At 37.1% G+C, this 16,163-nt stretch overlaps 1 protein-coding gene across 3 annotated transcripts in view; it reads left to right on the forward strand.

The window, feature by feature from the left end:
* Positions 1-15,799, forward strand: part of grb14 (growth factor receptor-bound protein 14) — a 34,816-nt gene extending 19,017 nt beyond the window's left edge. Inside the window, exons 1-13 of one of the 3 annotated variants that reach the window (XM_034134468.1) lie at positions 6,252-6,510; positions 6,757-6,913; positions 8,721-8,842; positions 8,972-9,046; positions 9,173-9,310; positions 10,500-10,610; positions 10,698-10,793; positions 11,154-11,216; positions 13,404-13,520; positions 13,738-13,807; positions 13,906-13,993; positions 14,473-14,566; positions 14,964-15,799. In XM_034134468.1, coding sequence (XP_033990359.1) covers positions 6,439-6,510; positions 6,757-6,913; positions 8,721-8,842; positions 8,972-9,046; positions 9,173-9,310; positions 10,500-10,610; positions 10,698-10,793; positions 11,154-11,216; positions 13,404-13,520; positions 13,738-13,807; positions 13,906-13,993; positions 14,473-14,566; positions 14,964-15,110 — 1,350 coding nt within the window. In that variant the 5' untranslated portion in view covers positions 6,252-6,438 and the 3' untranslated portion in view covers positions 15,111-15,799. Of the gene's footprint in view, positions 1-6,251; positions 6,511-6,756; positions 6,914-8,720; positions 8,843-8,971; positions 9,047-9,172; positions 9,311-10,499; positions 10,611-10,697; positions 10,794-11,153; positions 11,217-13,403; positions 13,521-13,737; positions 13,812-13,905; positions 13,994-14,472; positions 14,567-14,963 lie in introns of those variants that run through there. The other 2 variants (XR_004556239.1, XM_034134467.1) reach the window with 2 other exon arrangements.
* The last annotated feature ends 364 nt before the right edge of the window (positions 15,800-16,163 follow it).

Genomic DNA, 16,163 nt, shown 5'->3' on the forward strand with positions numbered 1-16,163 from the left:
TGGCACAGTCACATTCACAAGGACTCTTTGTCTAATCGTACAGTGAAACAGATGTCTGTTGTGAATCGAGGCTTTGGGGGAAAGAGCTATTTTGGACCTCTAATTCTCTCTTTCTTGAGGGCATGGTCATATTGAGATACAGTAATGCCAAAGAATTGTATGGATATCATCAGAAACATGCAGTATATTCAGATGTTGTTGACTCGTAAAGACTACAAAAATAAGGATAATTTTATAAATAAACACAATTTGGATTAATAAGGATAAATAAATTGTGCAAAGATCTGAGGCCTAGTGTAGATCTAACAGGTCAGTATTAATGTAGTTGCAGAAATAAACAAACTGTACTGCAAGAATACAACCTGTGTAATTTCCAGTGAACACTCTTGAGCTAAAACGTTATTATTTGTACTGTTTTATAATCACCTTTTGCCCACATTCATGTTTAATATTAGCACCCATAATGTATAAAACAAGATCCCACATGTGTTACTTCTAAAAATAGCCTTGTAGTGTCTTCTAGTAGGCAGCAACAAACCTGCATGGTCTTTTCTGGGAAATCTTCAGCTCAATTTCTGTGTATTTGTTTCTAGATTATCGCTGTGTAAGTATTACTTTGTCTACAAAACAATATACAGTAAACTGATATAGTAGCTATTTTCAGGCGTGTTATATTGAAACTCATGAGAATTTTTTTTCCAGTTGTGTTTATTGAAAGTGCCTTTCTAAAAGGAGAGAAACGGAAAAAGCTTTTACTTTCTCAAGGACAAAGGAGGAGTTTGTGTTGTGGGGAGGCTACATGACTTAGTTTCTCACACTTACATCACCGAAAGAGATTTTCTGAAGATTTGTAAGGGTTACCATATTAAAAGAGCTCTTATTAGTTGCAATACTATATATAAATACTAGCCCTAGAATTACATTTTTTTTACATTATCCCTATATTCATTTACTATGCACAGATATTTGTCATATAGTTAATTGTGCATCTAAGGCAAAAGCATGAATTTCCATGCGAGGAGAGTCACCCTGCCTGCCATCACACCACTTTGTCTGCAGATACGGGTAGGACATCTGACATGATCTCTTCTGTATCTTTCAAAAAATGTTCTCTCTATTAGTGAAACGCTGCCTTCTGTTCATGTTTTTGACGATTTCTATACATTTGTGCTGTCTTTTTTTGGTGGCACTGGATGAGAGCCAACCTCTTGAGCATTCTTCAATGACTGTGTGTAACTTGATTAATGTTTATTGCCAAGTAAGTGATTGACTGATTGAGAAAGTTCCCTTGGTGTTTAGTGCATACAATGAATGAGAGGAAGAGGAAATAAAAACACAAGCATTTAACTGCAAAAGTCAAGAACTTACATAAAGAATAGTAAGATTACAAATAATATAACAATCTAAAACAAATATGAACAATATAACTTTTTTCTGTGCTATTGTTACTTGTGAACTGAATTTTCATTAAGATTCACACTGGGTTCTTCAAAAACGTAAGTATACGTAAGCATGTCCTTGGAATGAATCTGACACAGATATTTGTAATTTTTATGACATATGCTCATTTTCAGGTTTTGAATGTTGTACTTATACTGTGACATGTTTACATGCTTCATTGATCAAAAAGTGCTTTAATTTTATCCTACTGCCTGTTCTTCAGCACCTCTTTTCACCCTCGGTCATCAAGTACATTGAATCACATAAATACAGCGATTTGCCATGTAGTGAACGGCCTCAATTTACCACAGTCAGGTGAAGTTAAAGTTTCTCGTCTTGTGTTGGGCAGTTTTTGCAGTTTTTGTATCAGTGAAATGAAAACAGACACTCTGAGCAGGCACACAGCAGGCAATAGAAGTTTGAGTGTAAATTGTGATGTCATTATGTTGAAGTAAACAAAGGAGTCCAATCAAAACAAATTCTGGTAAGAGGAGTATGTGTGAGAGAATCTCCCGCTGGCGAACTTTGGGATTTTTGCTCTTGCTGACATGCACAAAAACACAATACAGGACGCTAGCCTGGTGTCACTTTACTTTGGTAGTGCAAAATGTGCAATTTGTTTTGATAAGTAGTATAAATACCAGACAAAGAGTTCCAGCATGTTAGAATATAATATAAAGTGTTTTGTAGTGTCTTTTTGAGGAACAGCAAAGAACACCTGATTATGGTGTTGCTTCTGTTATATTCAAGGTAATTATTTTCACAAACTTCTGTCCAACAGCAGTATATTGGAAAATCTTAACCTCAGGCCTGCTTCCATGTCATACTTACAATGTAATCACTTGTTACAGACAGGGGCCACATGGAGTTTAAACCATCTTGCAAGATGAAATGCACAATGAATTGTGGACCTGTGTGACAAATATGGCACCTTCTTGTGAACCACATAGGTATTATGAGATGAAAATGGTGTTATAAAGGGGCACAGCCAACTCAAGTGTATTTGCTTGTCCTACCTTACTATAAAATGTTGTGCAAATCCAAGCCTTATAAACTCAGCAGTGTTCATTTATTTAAATAATTTGTAACCATTTTCAAGGCTGAAGCAGCTAACCAGGGTTAAGTAGCTACTACTGTAGCTTTCCAGCATTTTCTATGTGGCCTGATAAAATGTTTCTGCTGTTGTAATTATGTTCCTGATAAGTGCCTCCCATGTAAAGTAACTAGCATTCTCACTATGGCTTTGTATTTCCAGCTAATATTTGGATGTGAAAAACATTGGGTTGAGACCGTCAGTTGTTTTTAGTTTAGTAACCGTGGGGAGCTGGGACATTTCTTAATAGTTCTTTAAGACAAGGCTGGAGGCCACCTCCTCACCACCGCTCCATGATAGAGCTGCAGCTGTGGGAGTGCAGTTCAAGGTTAAAGCAGAGCAGTCTAATTGGCGAAATGGCTCACACCGTCCTGTCCTTGAGATAAGAAGGTCTAAAAGAGGAGTTTATGTTCAACAAGACTATATGTAGTGGGGCAAAGTCAATGCCTGGCTTTACTCTATTTTTTGCTTTTCATTTAAATGTCTTTTAAGACAGCACATGATGTTATATTGCTTTGGTTCCATTCCACCCCCTGAGATGAAGCTCTACAAATCTACAGTGTTGTAGTTGAACATGGCTTGCGTTTGCATGTTTCAGAGAGATTGTAGTGTTTAAAAACATTTTCTGTTCACCATAGACCACTGAAAAGTTTACTTTTCCAACTTTAAAATGTATTTGATTTTTTTACATCCATGTCAAAAAACAATATCAGCCCAATGGACATCTTTTTATATTTCTCAAAAAAGGATATAATTTGCCTTTTAGAGGACATTTTGCCAGCAGTCCACTGGTTCTTGTTATTAACAACTGCCTCTTAAAAAGTTTCTGGCCACAGCAGGATATACTCGCATCAACCACTTTCAGTATTTAGACTGCGTCTTTGAGTTAGAGGAGGCAATGTTTACTCTGCCTTTTATACTAAGCTAACAGTACTGTTTTGTGTGGGAGCTGTTAAAATAAATCAATGTGACAGCTATGCTGAAAGTCACCTGAATTGATGAATGCAACTTTGAAAAAAATATATTGCCATCAAAACTATTCCCCATTGAGGTGAGCTTTGGTGCCATCACTTTGTTAAAGTATTTAACTAATGTACTAAAACAACAACTTACACACAACTAAAGGCATTTTACATTGCTCTTTTTCCCTTTAAAGCAAGGAACAATAATCTAACACAAAAATAACTCTCTTGGTGACATTCTTAATTATTGAGTGCTGCAACATTAAAGGTGAACTTGATTGACATGACGTAGACTGACATGAATGTTTTTCAGGTGAAAGTATGTGTACATTTGGATCAGGGTTACTTGCCGATGAATGCCGCTCTGTGTTCACTGATAAAGACATTAGACATTTACACAGTGTGCTACCTTGCCTGGCCATTCATTAAAATCTCTGAACCAATGATTAACATAACTTCCACCCACTGGTGGTGAAACAACTGCCTAATGATATATTTTTGTGAAAGTAAAAATAATTCTCAACTGATTGTGGTTGTTTTCTACAAGATTTATTTTACTCCTGTATTTTTTTGTGTAAAATATTTTTTCTATGATTCTCCATAGAATATTTTTCGACGTTTTGAAAGAACCTCTGGTGCATATGTGCTTGACTCATGCATCTGCTAAATAAGTCAATCTATAATAACATGGAGAGCAGATTTCATATTTAAAAGCCACACTTTGAAATCTTTTTTGATGGCAAACCATGTGAGCAACATTTTGGTGCCTCAGGCCAAACACCCACTATTTGACATCAAATAATTGGTGATAATTATGCAAATGTTAAAACAAATATTACTATCATAGTTACCATGGAGACAGCACACTTACATTCACAGGAAGCTGTTTTACTTTTGTAGATCTGATGTCCACTCTCCAGCAGAAGTACCCAACAAATATTATCTTTATCTTAACATGAACATCATTTATATGTTTAAAAAACTGTGGTGAACATTTAGTATTTGTGAAGTAGAAAATGAACAATTTGCTGTAAGTTGCGTATGTTGCACAGTGGAAGTTTTCCTGCAATTCCTCCGAGTTCTACTGCGGAGGTGAAAACCCCCAGCATGATTGTATGATTGTGTGTTGGCGACCATGTGTTTGTGTATGACGGTAGCAAAAGTTGGCCCTAAAGCTGTAAATTGTGAAGCATCTGTGTAACAGTTTTCATGCAGTGTGTCTTTATCCCAGCTGTTAAACACATTAGCTTCCTAAGAGTCGCCATTAGTTCTTTACAAAATATCAATACAATTTACAACATAAAATACTGCTGTGTAACTCTGGGTAGTCTCCCTGTCTCCTCCTCCTCTTAAAATGCTCTTTCAGTAGCTGTTGTGTGTAGAAGAGTTTACAGGATATTGTCCGAGTGATGAAGTGGATTCAATTCAAAATTGCAAACTCAAATTTGCATGGAAACTCACTCTAATATTCTCAGTTGGTCTATGCTTAGTAATGCAAACATAAAGTACATATGCCATGCTAATGCACCAAAGGTTTCCTCGTCCTCTTGACAAACCCTACCCTGTTCCTGGTGAAATGTGATGCCTGAATGATTTGATTTGGCCAACTCTCAGGAAACCACTTCTTCAAAGCAGTTTAACAGAAGCCCAGGCTTGATGCTGGCATTACCAGCATGCAGCAAATAAAAACTGCTGCTATTATAATGATATGAATGAAAATGATTTGGCACTATTGTTCCCCGCGGTCTCTGTCTCTGATATGAGTAAATTCTAGATAATTGTCCTGCAGTGTGAAGTACACTATATTTAAACACTGGTGTAATCAGTTTAATGCAGGCTCTTGTCTTTGTGATACTTCCATAGGCAAAGATATTTGTCTTGTCAGGCTCCGAGCAGGCTGATTAAACACTAAATGGTTTACACTGAGAGATGATGTCATAGCTGGAGGCTCTCATTTGCTGATGGCTCCTTGAGGACTCAAACCTCAGCCCTGCTGGAGAGCGCTGACCTCCTTTCTCTCCACAAAAGGAGTCAGACTCGCCCTGCCCAGCTTTAAACTACCAATAGCACTCATTGAAAGACAAGAAAAGAGACAGTCATTTGGTCTTCACTGTGCCTCCCTCTGTGCCCCCTCCGTTCCCACCTCTGTCAACTTTAGGCCGAGTTGACCCAACTAGCATTACATTTAACCAGCACCTTTGTAATTGCTCTGTGGGCTCTTGCAGGGCATTATGCTGGGAGCTCTGCTTGCCATGGGCGTGTGAATGGGAATGGAGAGGGGGTTGGAGCCTTGTGACTCTCTCTGTCTTTCTCTCTCCTCCCCCTAAGCCCTTTTCAGACATGAAAAAGTATATGCAACATTGCTGGCTTCATCTATCTATTGATGGCAATTAGTCATTTAGACATGATTTCTACATTAATGTTCCTCACTGCGGGAAACATTTAAAACGTTTTATCTGATATGAGAAGTTTGATCTCCTCAACAATTAAAAATTAGCTCTTTTACAATTTATTAACCCTGACTTTGTGCATATAAGATGACGATTTAGATAATTCATTACAGTGGTCTTAGTAGGCGATGCAAGTAATCTTACTCTCTCTCAATTCAGACGAGTGTTTAAAGTGATACAGAGATGTTACTAGGTCACAAGGTGCATGTCTGAAAGGGGCTCTAGTGAATGAGCAGATTGATCTCTGGCTTCTTGACGCTTAGTGGTGGAGAAAAGGTAGGAGGTGATTTGGTATTAAGCCGCAGCGATACAGATATGTGGAGTCGGGACAGGGCTGTGCTGAGAGGCAGTTTTGTCTAATTGCCTCCTTTCAGCTCTACCGAAGCACACAGAGAGAGAGAGAGAAAGAGGGAGAGACTCTTGCTTCCCAGCTGACACTCGCAGTGCTGTCAGACGCGTGTTTTTATGTTACTTGCAAAAGCTCTCTTTTGCAATGCTGTGTACTCAGCCATGCATACGCTACAGATCTTGTCCAAACTCAAAACAACTTACTGCAAACAGGGGGGTAAGTTCTTCTTCTTAAGTGTTATGATTAATGAACAGTTTTCTCAAATATGTACAATCTGGAGTATACTTGGTACATTGTTCTCTCGTGAAATAGCGCTTGCAAGGGGTAACTAACTGGTGTATAATTTGTCTTATACTTTACCTCACTTTTCATACTGTTCGTTGCATTACTTCAAGCCAAACACAAGATTCAGTTTCCATTCTTTAGTGATTGCAATAGATAACTCAATACTTTTTGTTGCAGGTAATCAAAGTTTATAATGAAGACAACACCAGCAGAGCAGTCGAGGTTCCCAGTGACATCACTGCCCGGGACATATGCCAGCTGTTCGTCCTGAAGAACCACTGCATTGATGACCACAGCTGGACTCTTTTTGAACACATCTCTCATCTGGGAATAGGTGAAATATTGTGTCCTGTAGAAATATCCTTATCAAGTCTCGAAAAGTACTTTAAAGTAGAGACAGTAAATCATACATTTGATTTGGCCATATTTACAGTACTGGTATTAACCATGTGATGGTAATGTTGTTAGTCTTGTGGGTGAGGTTTGAGGATTTGATGGGAGGAGTGAGGGGTGGTGACGTGTAGATACTGTAAATGTGAGTGAAAAGGAGCACTGTCTAAATTGTTAACCAATTCAGTGCCGAATCAAATCCTGAAGATAATGAGGGGGGGGGTTATGATTGTGTCTTTATCACTTGAGGCATCAATTATAAATCCCCTTGCATAAAACATTGTCCGTCATCCTCCATTGGCCTTGCATTAGAAAGTAGGTAGTGCAATGCATGATAAGATAATAACTCTCTCGGGTATTTAGATTTTCTCTCACTTTTATAATATTTCATCCTGCTAGTATTGTACTGTATGTGATGCTGCTGATCGGGTTATTTCACTTAAAGGATCACCAGCTTAACTAACGCTGAAATTAATGATCCAAAGCTTCTTTTTTTTCGTGGTAATTGACATTTAAAAATCTCTATTCAAATGCTTTTAAATAAATGATTCAATATGTAAAAAAAAGAACAAATAGCCCATTATAATGAGGATTAGCAATCCCACATTATTCACTATACATCATCAACATAATTTATTACCAGTTAATCTTAGAGCAATGTTTGTTGTTTGTGTGGAGGTGCGTTTGGACGTTCAAAGCCCATTTATTTTTTATTTTGGATGGCCTGAAAACCCAACTGAAAGGGTTTGTTTTAAAAATATGCAACCATTTAAACTACTTTTTAGGTCTTAATAGCTTGCTTTGAAGAACAATTTGAATTTTTCATTTATCCTGCGTCCAAAAATGTGCTGTGAGGGTTACCCGTTTATTTAACATATAGTGTGATGCACATCAGCATTGCATTCAACTATATGTTGTATGAAGGACATCAAATGTAGTTCTTTTTCAAATAAGAGTGAAAAAGGAAACAATCAGTCAATGGTATATTAACACTGATCTGGTCTGATTGCATAAAAAAGATTTCTCAGCTGCATTTCCACACTATTTCACACTTGACCTAATTCATACATCTGTTTTTCTCTAGTCATCAATTTATTTGTTCTCTGTTGCCTAATAATTGAAGTGAAACAAATAGTTAATTACATATTCTTAGTTTAACTTGTCCAGAATAAACAAACGGGTCAAATGCTTCTTTGTAGGTTTACAATGTTCCCCTGATCTTTTATAACCCTTATAAAGAACCAATATAATACAAAATAGGTTTAATTTGAAGATACATTGTTTTCATGGTATTGAGTTCATATTAATAAATGTTTATTGTGTTATTCAATTAAATCATCTACAAAACAGGGCTGTAATTTTTCAGAATTATGTTACCAGTCATTGACAGTACAGCATGAATAGTTACTTGTTGTGTGATTGCCCTGATGTTGTTCAACGCTCCTTAACATGGCTCTCTTGATTGATTTATTTTTTATCATTTCAAATTCTGGGAAATAATTAAGTTTCATGTTGTACTGATTTGCTCGCGTTCTCATCCAGCGGTTAAACATTGGTATAAAGTTAATAATCAAACTCTGTGCCTCAAAGTAAAGCAACACAACTCTAGTCAGGAAATATTTTGCCGACGTCTTTTCGTTAACTTTGGTTTGGTGTTACAGCTGAATCTATTCAGCCTCCGTCTTTTATCAATGAAGAAGAGAGAAACACGTGAAGTTGACATTTCTTTTCATTCCTACTTGTCTCACTAGAGAGAACCATTGAAGACCATGAGTCTGTTATGGAGGTGCTATCCGGCTGGGGAATGGACACAGACTGCCGGCTGTATTTTAGGAAGAATTATGCTAAATACGAGTTCTTCAGGAAACCCCTGGTGAGTTTGTGATGAGAGTAAACTGTATGTATTGTAATGGGTTTATCATTTTGCCTTAAATATCCTTTCTATTGTACTAACCCACCTACATTTCCTACCACCCTGTAATAACTGCTCTCATATTGGTAGGACTTTTTCCCGGATCACATGGTCTCCATATCCAGTGAAACCAATGGCATGGTGGATCACTCTCAGCTTATACAGGTAAGTTCTTTCTGTTTACTCTGCACTTTCTTTGACTTTGAGTGCCAATTGTTTAAATGTGCTGTGTACCTTAAGATTATACTGTACACACCCATGTATGGACAAATATTTCTCTACCCAACACAGACCTTTCTCAACTCCAGCACATGTCCAGAGATACATGGACACCTCCATGCCAAAGAGCAAAGCAGGAAATCTTGGAAGAAGTTCTATTTTGTCCTGCGTAGGTCGGGCCTTTATTTCTCCAATAAGGGAACTTCCAAGGTCAGTAAAGCTAAATGACTCATCTACAGAATGTGCTCTACATGTTGTGAAATTCAAAGCAATATAAAAATCAGACATCATGCGTAACTTGTTGCAGACAATTAAAGCCATTCTGTTGCATGCAATCCTATTTTGATACTTCCAGTATGTTCAACTGCATTCGTTTGGTCCATTCTTACTTTAACTAAATGCACGTAGTTCACACCGTTAACATCCAACATGAAAAATGCATGGCATCCATTAGAACATTACAATTATTATATATGAAGGTACATCTTGGCCCTCTGATGGATTATGGGGTCACCAGTTCATCTTCTGTATAAATCTCACTTGTGCTGAGAGAGGGCAGTGCAACAGGTAGAGCTTGATTTTCCGTAGGCCAGCTGGCACATCGTCCAGGCAGAAACAGGACTCTCAGAGCTGCTGACAAGTGAAGCTTATACCTAGGCACCAGCCGTGCCAACACAACCACTTCTCAACTGCTTTCATTTCCTACAACAGTAGACCTTTTGTTGTCGGGTGCAGGGAAGCTTTGGTATGGCGCCCACTTTAACTCTCGCAGGTTTACCATTCATCTTTGGTCAGACACGTTGCTTTTCAGTCAGTACAGACACTCACGGCTGTGGCGTTACTTTAAATAAGGAAGTGGAGTTGGTGCGTCACATGAACAGCAGAACAATGGCAATCTTTGTGCTTTTTTTCCCCTCTTGGTAACTTATCTTTGGCACAATGAGCGTGTTGATAGTGTCTTAATACAGCCCCTATCAATATGTCTAATTTTACCCTTATCTCTGTCATGGCTTTTATAGGCTAACCACACCCAGAATGACTGATAACATTGTTATTTATCATATATATTGATATATATGCACTGTTTAAATGTTAGTATGCTTCACCTCGGCCCTAAATAAGCTATTATATTCCTTTTACCCAAAATAATAGGCTGGAAATCGGGTTTGATTCAAATGTATAGTACATTGCATTTATTCACTGTTAACAGATTTCAAACAGGACCATGCCCCATTCATTTCTAAAAGGAAATGACTTTCTTGTGTTTTTTTACATAAAGAGGCAAGAATGTGACATAAACAAAGACCAAACATGTGTCTCTCACATACATCAGATTTCCATGTTGTGGAGATAAATATCTGACTCTTATTTTATGATGACTTATCTTTTTTTTTTACAGGAACCGAGGCATCTCCAATTCATTGCCGACTTCAGTGACAGTGATGTCTACACAGTGTTGTCAGCCAAAAAACAACATGGAGCACCTACAGATTACGGCTTCTGTGTCAAGGTACCTTCACTTCCTCGAAATGCTGAAGTTGTGTATTGATTACTAGCGTGCTGAACTATTTTGTCTTCTTGTAACTTCTTTCTCCAGTCTACAAAGGGTAGTTCGGGCCGGGACTTGAAGCTGCTCTGTGCGGATGATGAGCAGACCAGGACCTGCTGGATCACAGCCATGCGCTTGTTAAAGGTTGGCTTGCTGATCGCTAACCGGTGAAGTCTTAGAGGAGGAATGCTGAGTCAGTGCTAGAATCAGATTTAGCTTTGGGAGCAGGGTGAGGGAAACTATTGAGTGATGCTGGATTAGCACTCCTACTCTTTATAGAAGCAGCATGTGTTCATTGTCTAGATATCTGCTGGATGCACTTCAGTGCATTAGAAACTCCCCTGCTGGTCTATTAATAAAACAGTAAAGCGCAACAGACTGTGATTTATTTCTATGTGCCCCTTTTCATCATTCACTCCCGGTCTACTGAACCTATTTTAAAGGTAAAATGTGATCAATATTTGGGGTTGGAATTTAAAATCCTGACATGTTTCTATGTTACAGTATGGGATGGAGCTGTACCAGAACTTTATCCAGCCACACCAGAAACAAAAAGCTTCACCAATGGTAGGCTGAAAGTCTTTTTATGATTTATCATTTTGTGATCTGTCTCTTTCTCACAAATTCCTGCCCATAACTGAGTGTATTTAATTTGCCACACTGTAAACAACGTTAAAGTTACATTTGACTGATAGCAATATTTTATTTCATAGTTTTAAAATGGCTTAAGGTATCGTGATAATATTGTGAATTATTTTGGCAACTTTTATGAATTTATATCAATGATAGCTTCCAAATAAATGGGACCCTCATAGTGAAAAACCCACAAACAATTCCCTCAACATATATGCTAAATACTTTTGACCTCTTTTGACATTAGCTAATGGTGTTTGATATTTACTCAGAAGGATAATTGGATATTGTTTAGGTAAAGGTTTGCTTAAATGTTTGCCTTTACAAATGTTTAAGGTTGTATTTGGTCAGTTTTTATTTTATAGCGTGTACTACAGCTCCCAGGATAGCAAAAAAAGGAATTTCCATGTGTCAGACATGTGTTAGAGCCAACACATAGCAATGTAGTAATATAATTGCATAGGACAAATGAGGCACCTTCAGTGTGTTAATGTGGGTTTGGTGTCTCAGAATAGCCTCAGACTCTACTGGGAATATTTTCACAGCAGTGAACACAATCTATTTATGGCCTTTGGACATGCTCGTGAACCCTCCGCTTTCTAAAAATACACAGTGATCAGCTGCTCTCAGATTTAACAACTCATCACCTCTTCTCTGCTGTCAGAGGGTCATTGTGACCAGCCAGGAGGATTAGCCACAAAGATAGGGGAGAACGGGAATCTGCCAGATGCGGGGCAGGTTGCTGAGGCTACGCAAATATTTAGATAAACAACTGATTCATACGATCACTAACACTTTATAGTAACTATTATTAATTAGCAGTAAATTCATTGTTAATTTATTTTTTGTTTATAGTTTGATAAAAAAAGGACAATTTATAATGTGTACTAATAATAATTCATATTGCTGTTATGTAGGCAATCTTTGTTTATTGTTGCATTAATACTTACATAACACTTTATACCTAATTATATACTTTTTAATGATCACCATATGATTTGTAAACCTTTTAAGAAAATAGTTTGTTAAACTTGTGGAGACATCCATAGACACAGATATGTGTAACACTATAAATGGTTAATTATTGTATTATTAGTGTTGTTTTGAAATGACTTAACAAATTGTTAATAACTATTGTTTCGTGAAATCTTATCTATAAACTAATTATTTGGGTGGCCGTCATAATTATTTGTTGCAACCTCATCATAGATATCTAAAGAATGTTTAGAAATGGTTTACACATTTTCTTTTGAAAGGTTTACACATTATTTGATCATCATTAACAAATACTTAATATAATATATACAACTTCATAATATTTTCAACATATTTTAAATAGTTTATTAAAGTAATCAGAAAGTAATTGTCTTATCGGCTATGATTCAGTACCTAGTTTACAGTATAAACACATGATTTGATATCTAATGATAAAACGTCATACATTGTAGTATCACTAATAATTAGTCAATATTATTATTATTCATGTCAATGTTTGTTAAACATTAAGTAATTCCTGATCTAAGTAACTTATCTGTTACCCTTTATGAATGATGGTTTCATAAAGTGTTACCTGATAAGATGTCTATCATTGAAAATGTGTCATAGTGAATACGATGGGTAGGGATGGCCTATCCTCAAAGTAAGCACTGGTCACTTTGTATTAAACACTCATTTAAATTGTAGGCTTAGTAGGTGGCAGAGTAACAAATGTGGTCATTTAAAAGCTTCTCAGTAATTCTGATAAGAAGACATTTCTTGGGTGTGTGCAGTGAGCCACTCACTATATGGCAGCTTAAGGGGCTAAAATGTGCCCATGTGTCATTCTTTTCAAAACTACTTTAATCCCTTTTCAATGGACTTCTTTTCTGTCTGGGATCATCCAGAAATGATGAAGATGGAGTCATGTTACTCAGACACTAGATGGCAATACAATACCAAAAGAGAGCCAAAGCGATTCCATGCTAAGAATAAAAGGGAAATCAACCCTCCATAAAATTGTATTGAGTTTAATAATAAAACATTGTTATATCATGAGTAAAGAAATAGCAACATTACTAAGGATTGAATTAAACAAGCATCAATCTGATAATACAAAATTGTATATTGTGCATGCAATTTCAGAGGAGCATCTCAGAGAATTCACTGGTGGCCATGGACTTTTCTGGCCAAAAGAGCCGTGTGATCGAGAACCCGTCCGAGGCGATGTCTGTGGCGGTGGAGGAAGGCCTGTCATGGAGGGTACGTCTGTGAATCACTATTGAAAACATTTAATCTTTACATTTGGTGAACCTAAGAGTTATTACGAATTCATAATGTTTTTTTGATATAAAAAAGTATACACAATATCTTAGCAACATAAACACGTATAGGGTTGATGGTTGTGTCTTTAGAAAAAAGGATGAATTAACTATCAACGTGACTACAACTAATATTGTGGCTGTTATTTCTGCCTCAGAGGAAGAGCTGCCACCGTCTGAGCGGCCATGGGAGCCCCTCCACATCACACAGCTCTTTGTTAAACATGGGTCTGTGGGTCACTTTTCCTTTTTGTCATCTGTACACACGTGAAATAGATAATTAAAAAAGGAATCATTCAAAGTATATCAATTTCTTTGTGCTTCAGCTCTCCACTTGGGTCAGCCCTGGTTCCACGGCAAACTGTGGAGGGAGGAGGCTCAGCGTATAATCACTCAGCAGGGTCTTATCGATGGGTAAGGAGTTTTTTCTCTGTTTTCATTATGTAATTAAATACATTAGGTTTATTGTGAGAAATTAGACCACTGGGCTTACAGCATTTGGTGCAATCTCAATCTTTATATTTTAATATCCCCTTTTATGAAAGACAGGACTGGGAGTACTGTTTATATATACCCCTGTTGTACATTTAAAAAATATATTATATTTAACAATACTGTAGTGTATTTGCAAAATAGTCAATGTAGAGTCTTCCAAAATATTTTAAAAGACATTTGTATGAATTAGCATATTTACATCTGGAAGCAAGATAATGGAAGCAGATCTCCAAAAAGAAAAAAACAATGGAGCTAAAGCAATATTCCTTTGTAGTCCATAATAGACGTCTTACTTTTTCAAATACTTGTAAATGTCGCAACATGTTGTATACATTTTATACATATTTTAAATAGGGTTTAAGTGATACAACAGTGAAGAGCTTTCTTTTTGTTTTCAGAATGTTTCTTCTGAGGGACAGCCAAAGCAACCCTAAGACTTTTGTACTGTCGCTGTGCCACATGCAGAAAATCAAACACTTTCAGATCATACCCGTGAGTACAATTCACTGTTCCTATATACTGTACAAGGTTATTTTTTTATATACCTTACCCAACTTCCAAATGTAAGCCTCATACAGAATTCAGTATAGATACACTGGTCACAATTTTCTTTTGGCAGATTAGAATTTCAGATATTTAAAGAAAATCTGATGTGCTGTTTCCAATTTCTTCTTTGAACTATAATTGACATTATATACAAACATTTTTGAACTTTTTTTCAAATGGAAGATTAAATTGTGTTTCATAAATATCAGAGGAGAGTTATTATGTTATGCTGTGTATGTAGCCCTATTATAGAGGGTCAACTATTTATTAGGCTAATATTTGTCCATCTAAAACCATGTGTGGATGTGAAATGTAAGCATGTTTGTGTGTGCGTCCCCTTCAGGTGGACGATGATGGGGAGTTATTCTACAGTCTGGATGACGATCAAACACGCTTCACCGACTTGATCCAGTTGGTGGAATTTTACCAGCTAAACAGAGGGGTGTTGCCCTGCAAGCTCAAACACCACTGTGCCCGTATCGCCCTGTGAACAAGGGACCCACGAGACCCCCGAGGGCCCAGATGCACCTTAACTCCAGGGCCTTTCCAGACAAACACTCCCAGTGTTCTTGTGCCTTGAAGAAGAAAGACATACAGCCATGCTAACTGAAACCACTGTTATAATCCACTATCATTGACATCCATAGTCTGCTACATGGGCCCTCCTTCTTTGCTTTGAAAGCTGAATTTAAGAACAGACCATGATAACTGACCACATGTGCTGGTGATTTGCATCTTCTACCGTGAAGTCTTTGCCCCATAATGTGCTAATGGTTGGTGGTAAATCCATGGTCCAAACATGACTTCCTATACTCTGCATTGTAGAGCATGTGATACATTTTTATTTGAAATTATATCATGCAAGAAATTGTCATACACAACACCGCTGTCCTCTTTAATTTGAGCAAACCAAGCTATCTTTCTTTTCTTTGTCATTGTATTTTTAAGTATTCAGGTATTTTTTTTGTAAAATAAATTGCTGTTGTTTTCTATATGAGGGCTAAAATGACCTCTCAGGAAGTGCCCCTGTGCATGCCCTGTGAGTGGGATCGATACTGCTGTAGAGGGGAGAGGAGACGTGATGTACAGGTGGAGAGACATGGCACACAACCTCACTGCACTGTACATTCATTTGAAATGTTTATGATTAAATGAAATGTTTGTTTTACATGACTTTAATTGTGAGCTTGTCAGGAGTGACATTTATTTCACCAGTTTTAGATAAAGCCGTTAAGAAGACTGATTTTGAATTCAGGTATGCATTTTGAAATACTTGGCTTGGTTGTTGGTGTTATTCCCACTGCTGTGGACACTGCCATCAACGCATCAGCTTTTGATAACAAGGTATTTTAAATCAGTGACATGGTTGAAACACCATCTAATGTTAGTTTAATAATTTTACAGCTGTACAACATTGCATTGAACAATAAATACTATGGACTGCATATTTTTATATATATAAACAAAGTCTGTTTGTAAGATTTTATTGCTATCATTCATTTTTCTATTTTAGGAAAATATACTATGTACACATACTGTAGTG

This window comes from Trematomus bernacchii, unplaced genomic scaffold (assembly GCF_902827165.1).
Source record: "Trematomus bernacchii unplaced genomic scaffold, fTreBer1.1, whole genome shotgun sequence".
NCBI lineage: Eukaryota > Metazoa > Chordata > Actinopteri > Perciformes > Nototheniidae > Trematomus > Trematomus bernacchii.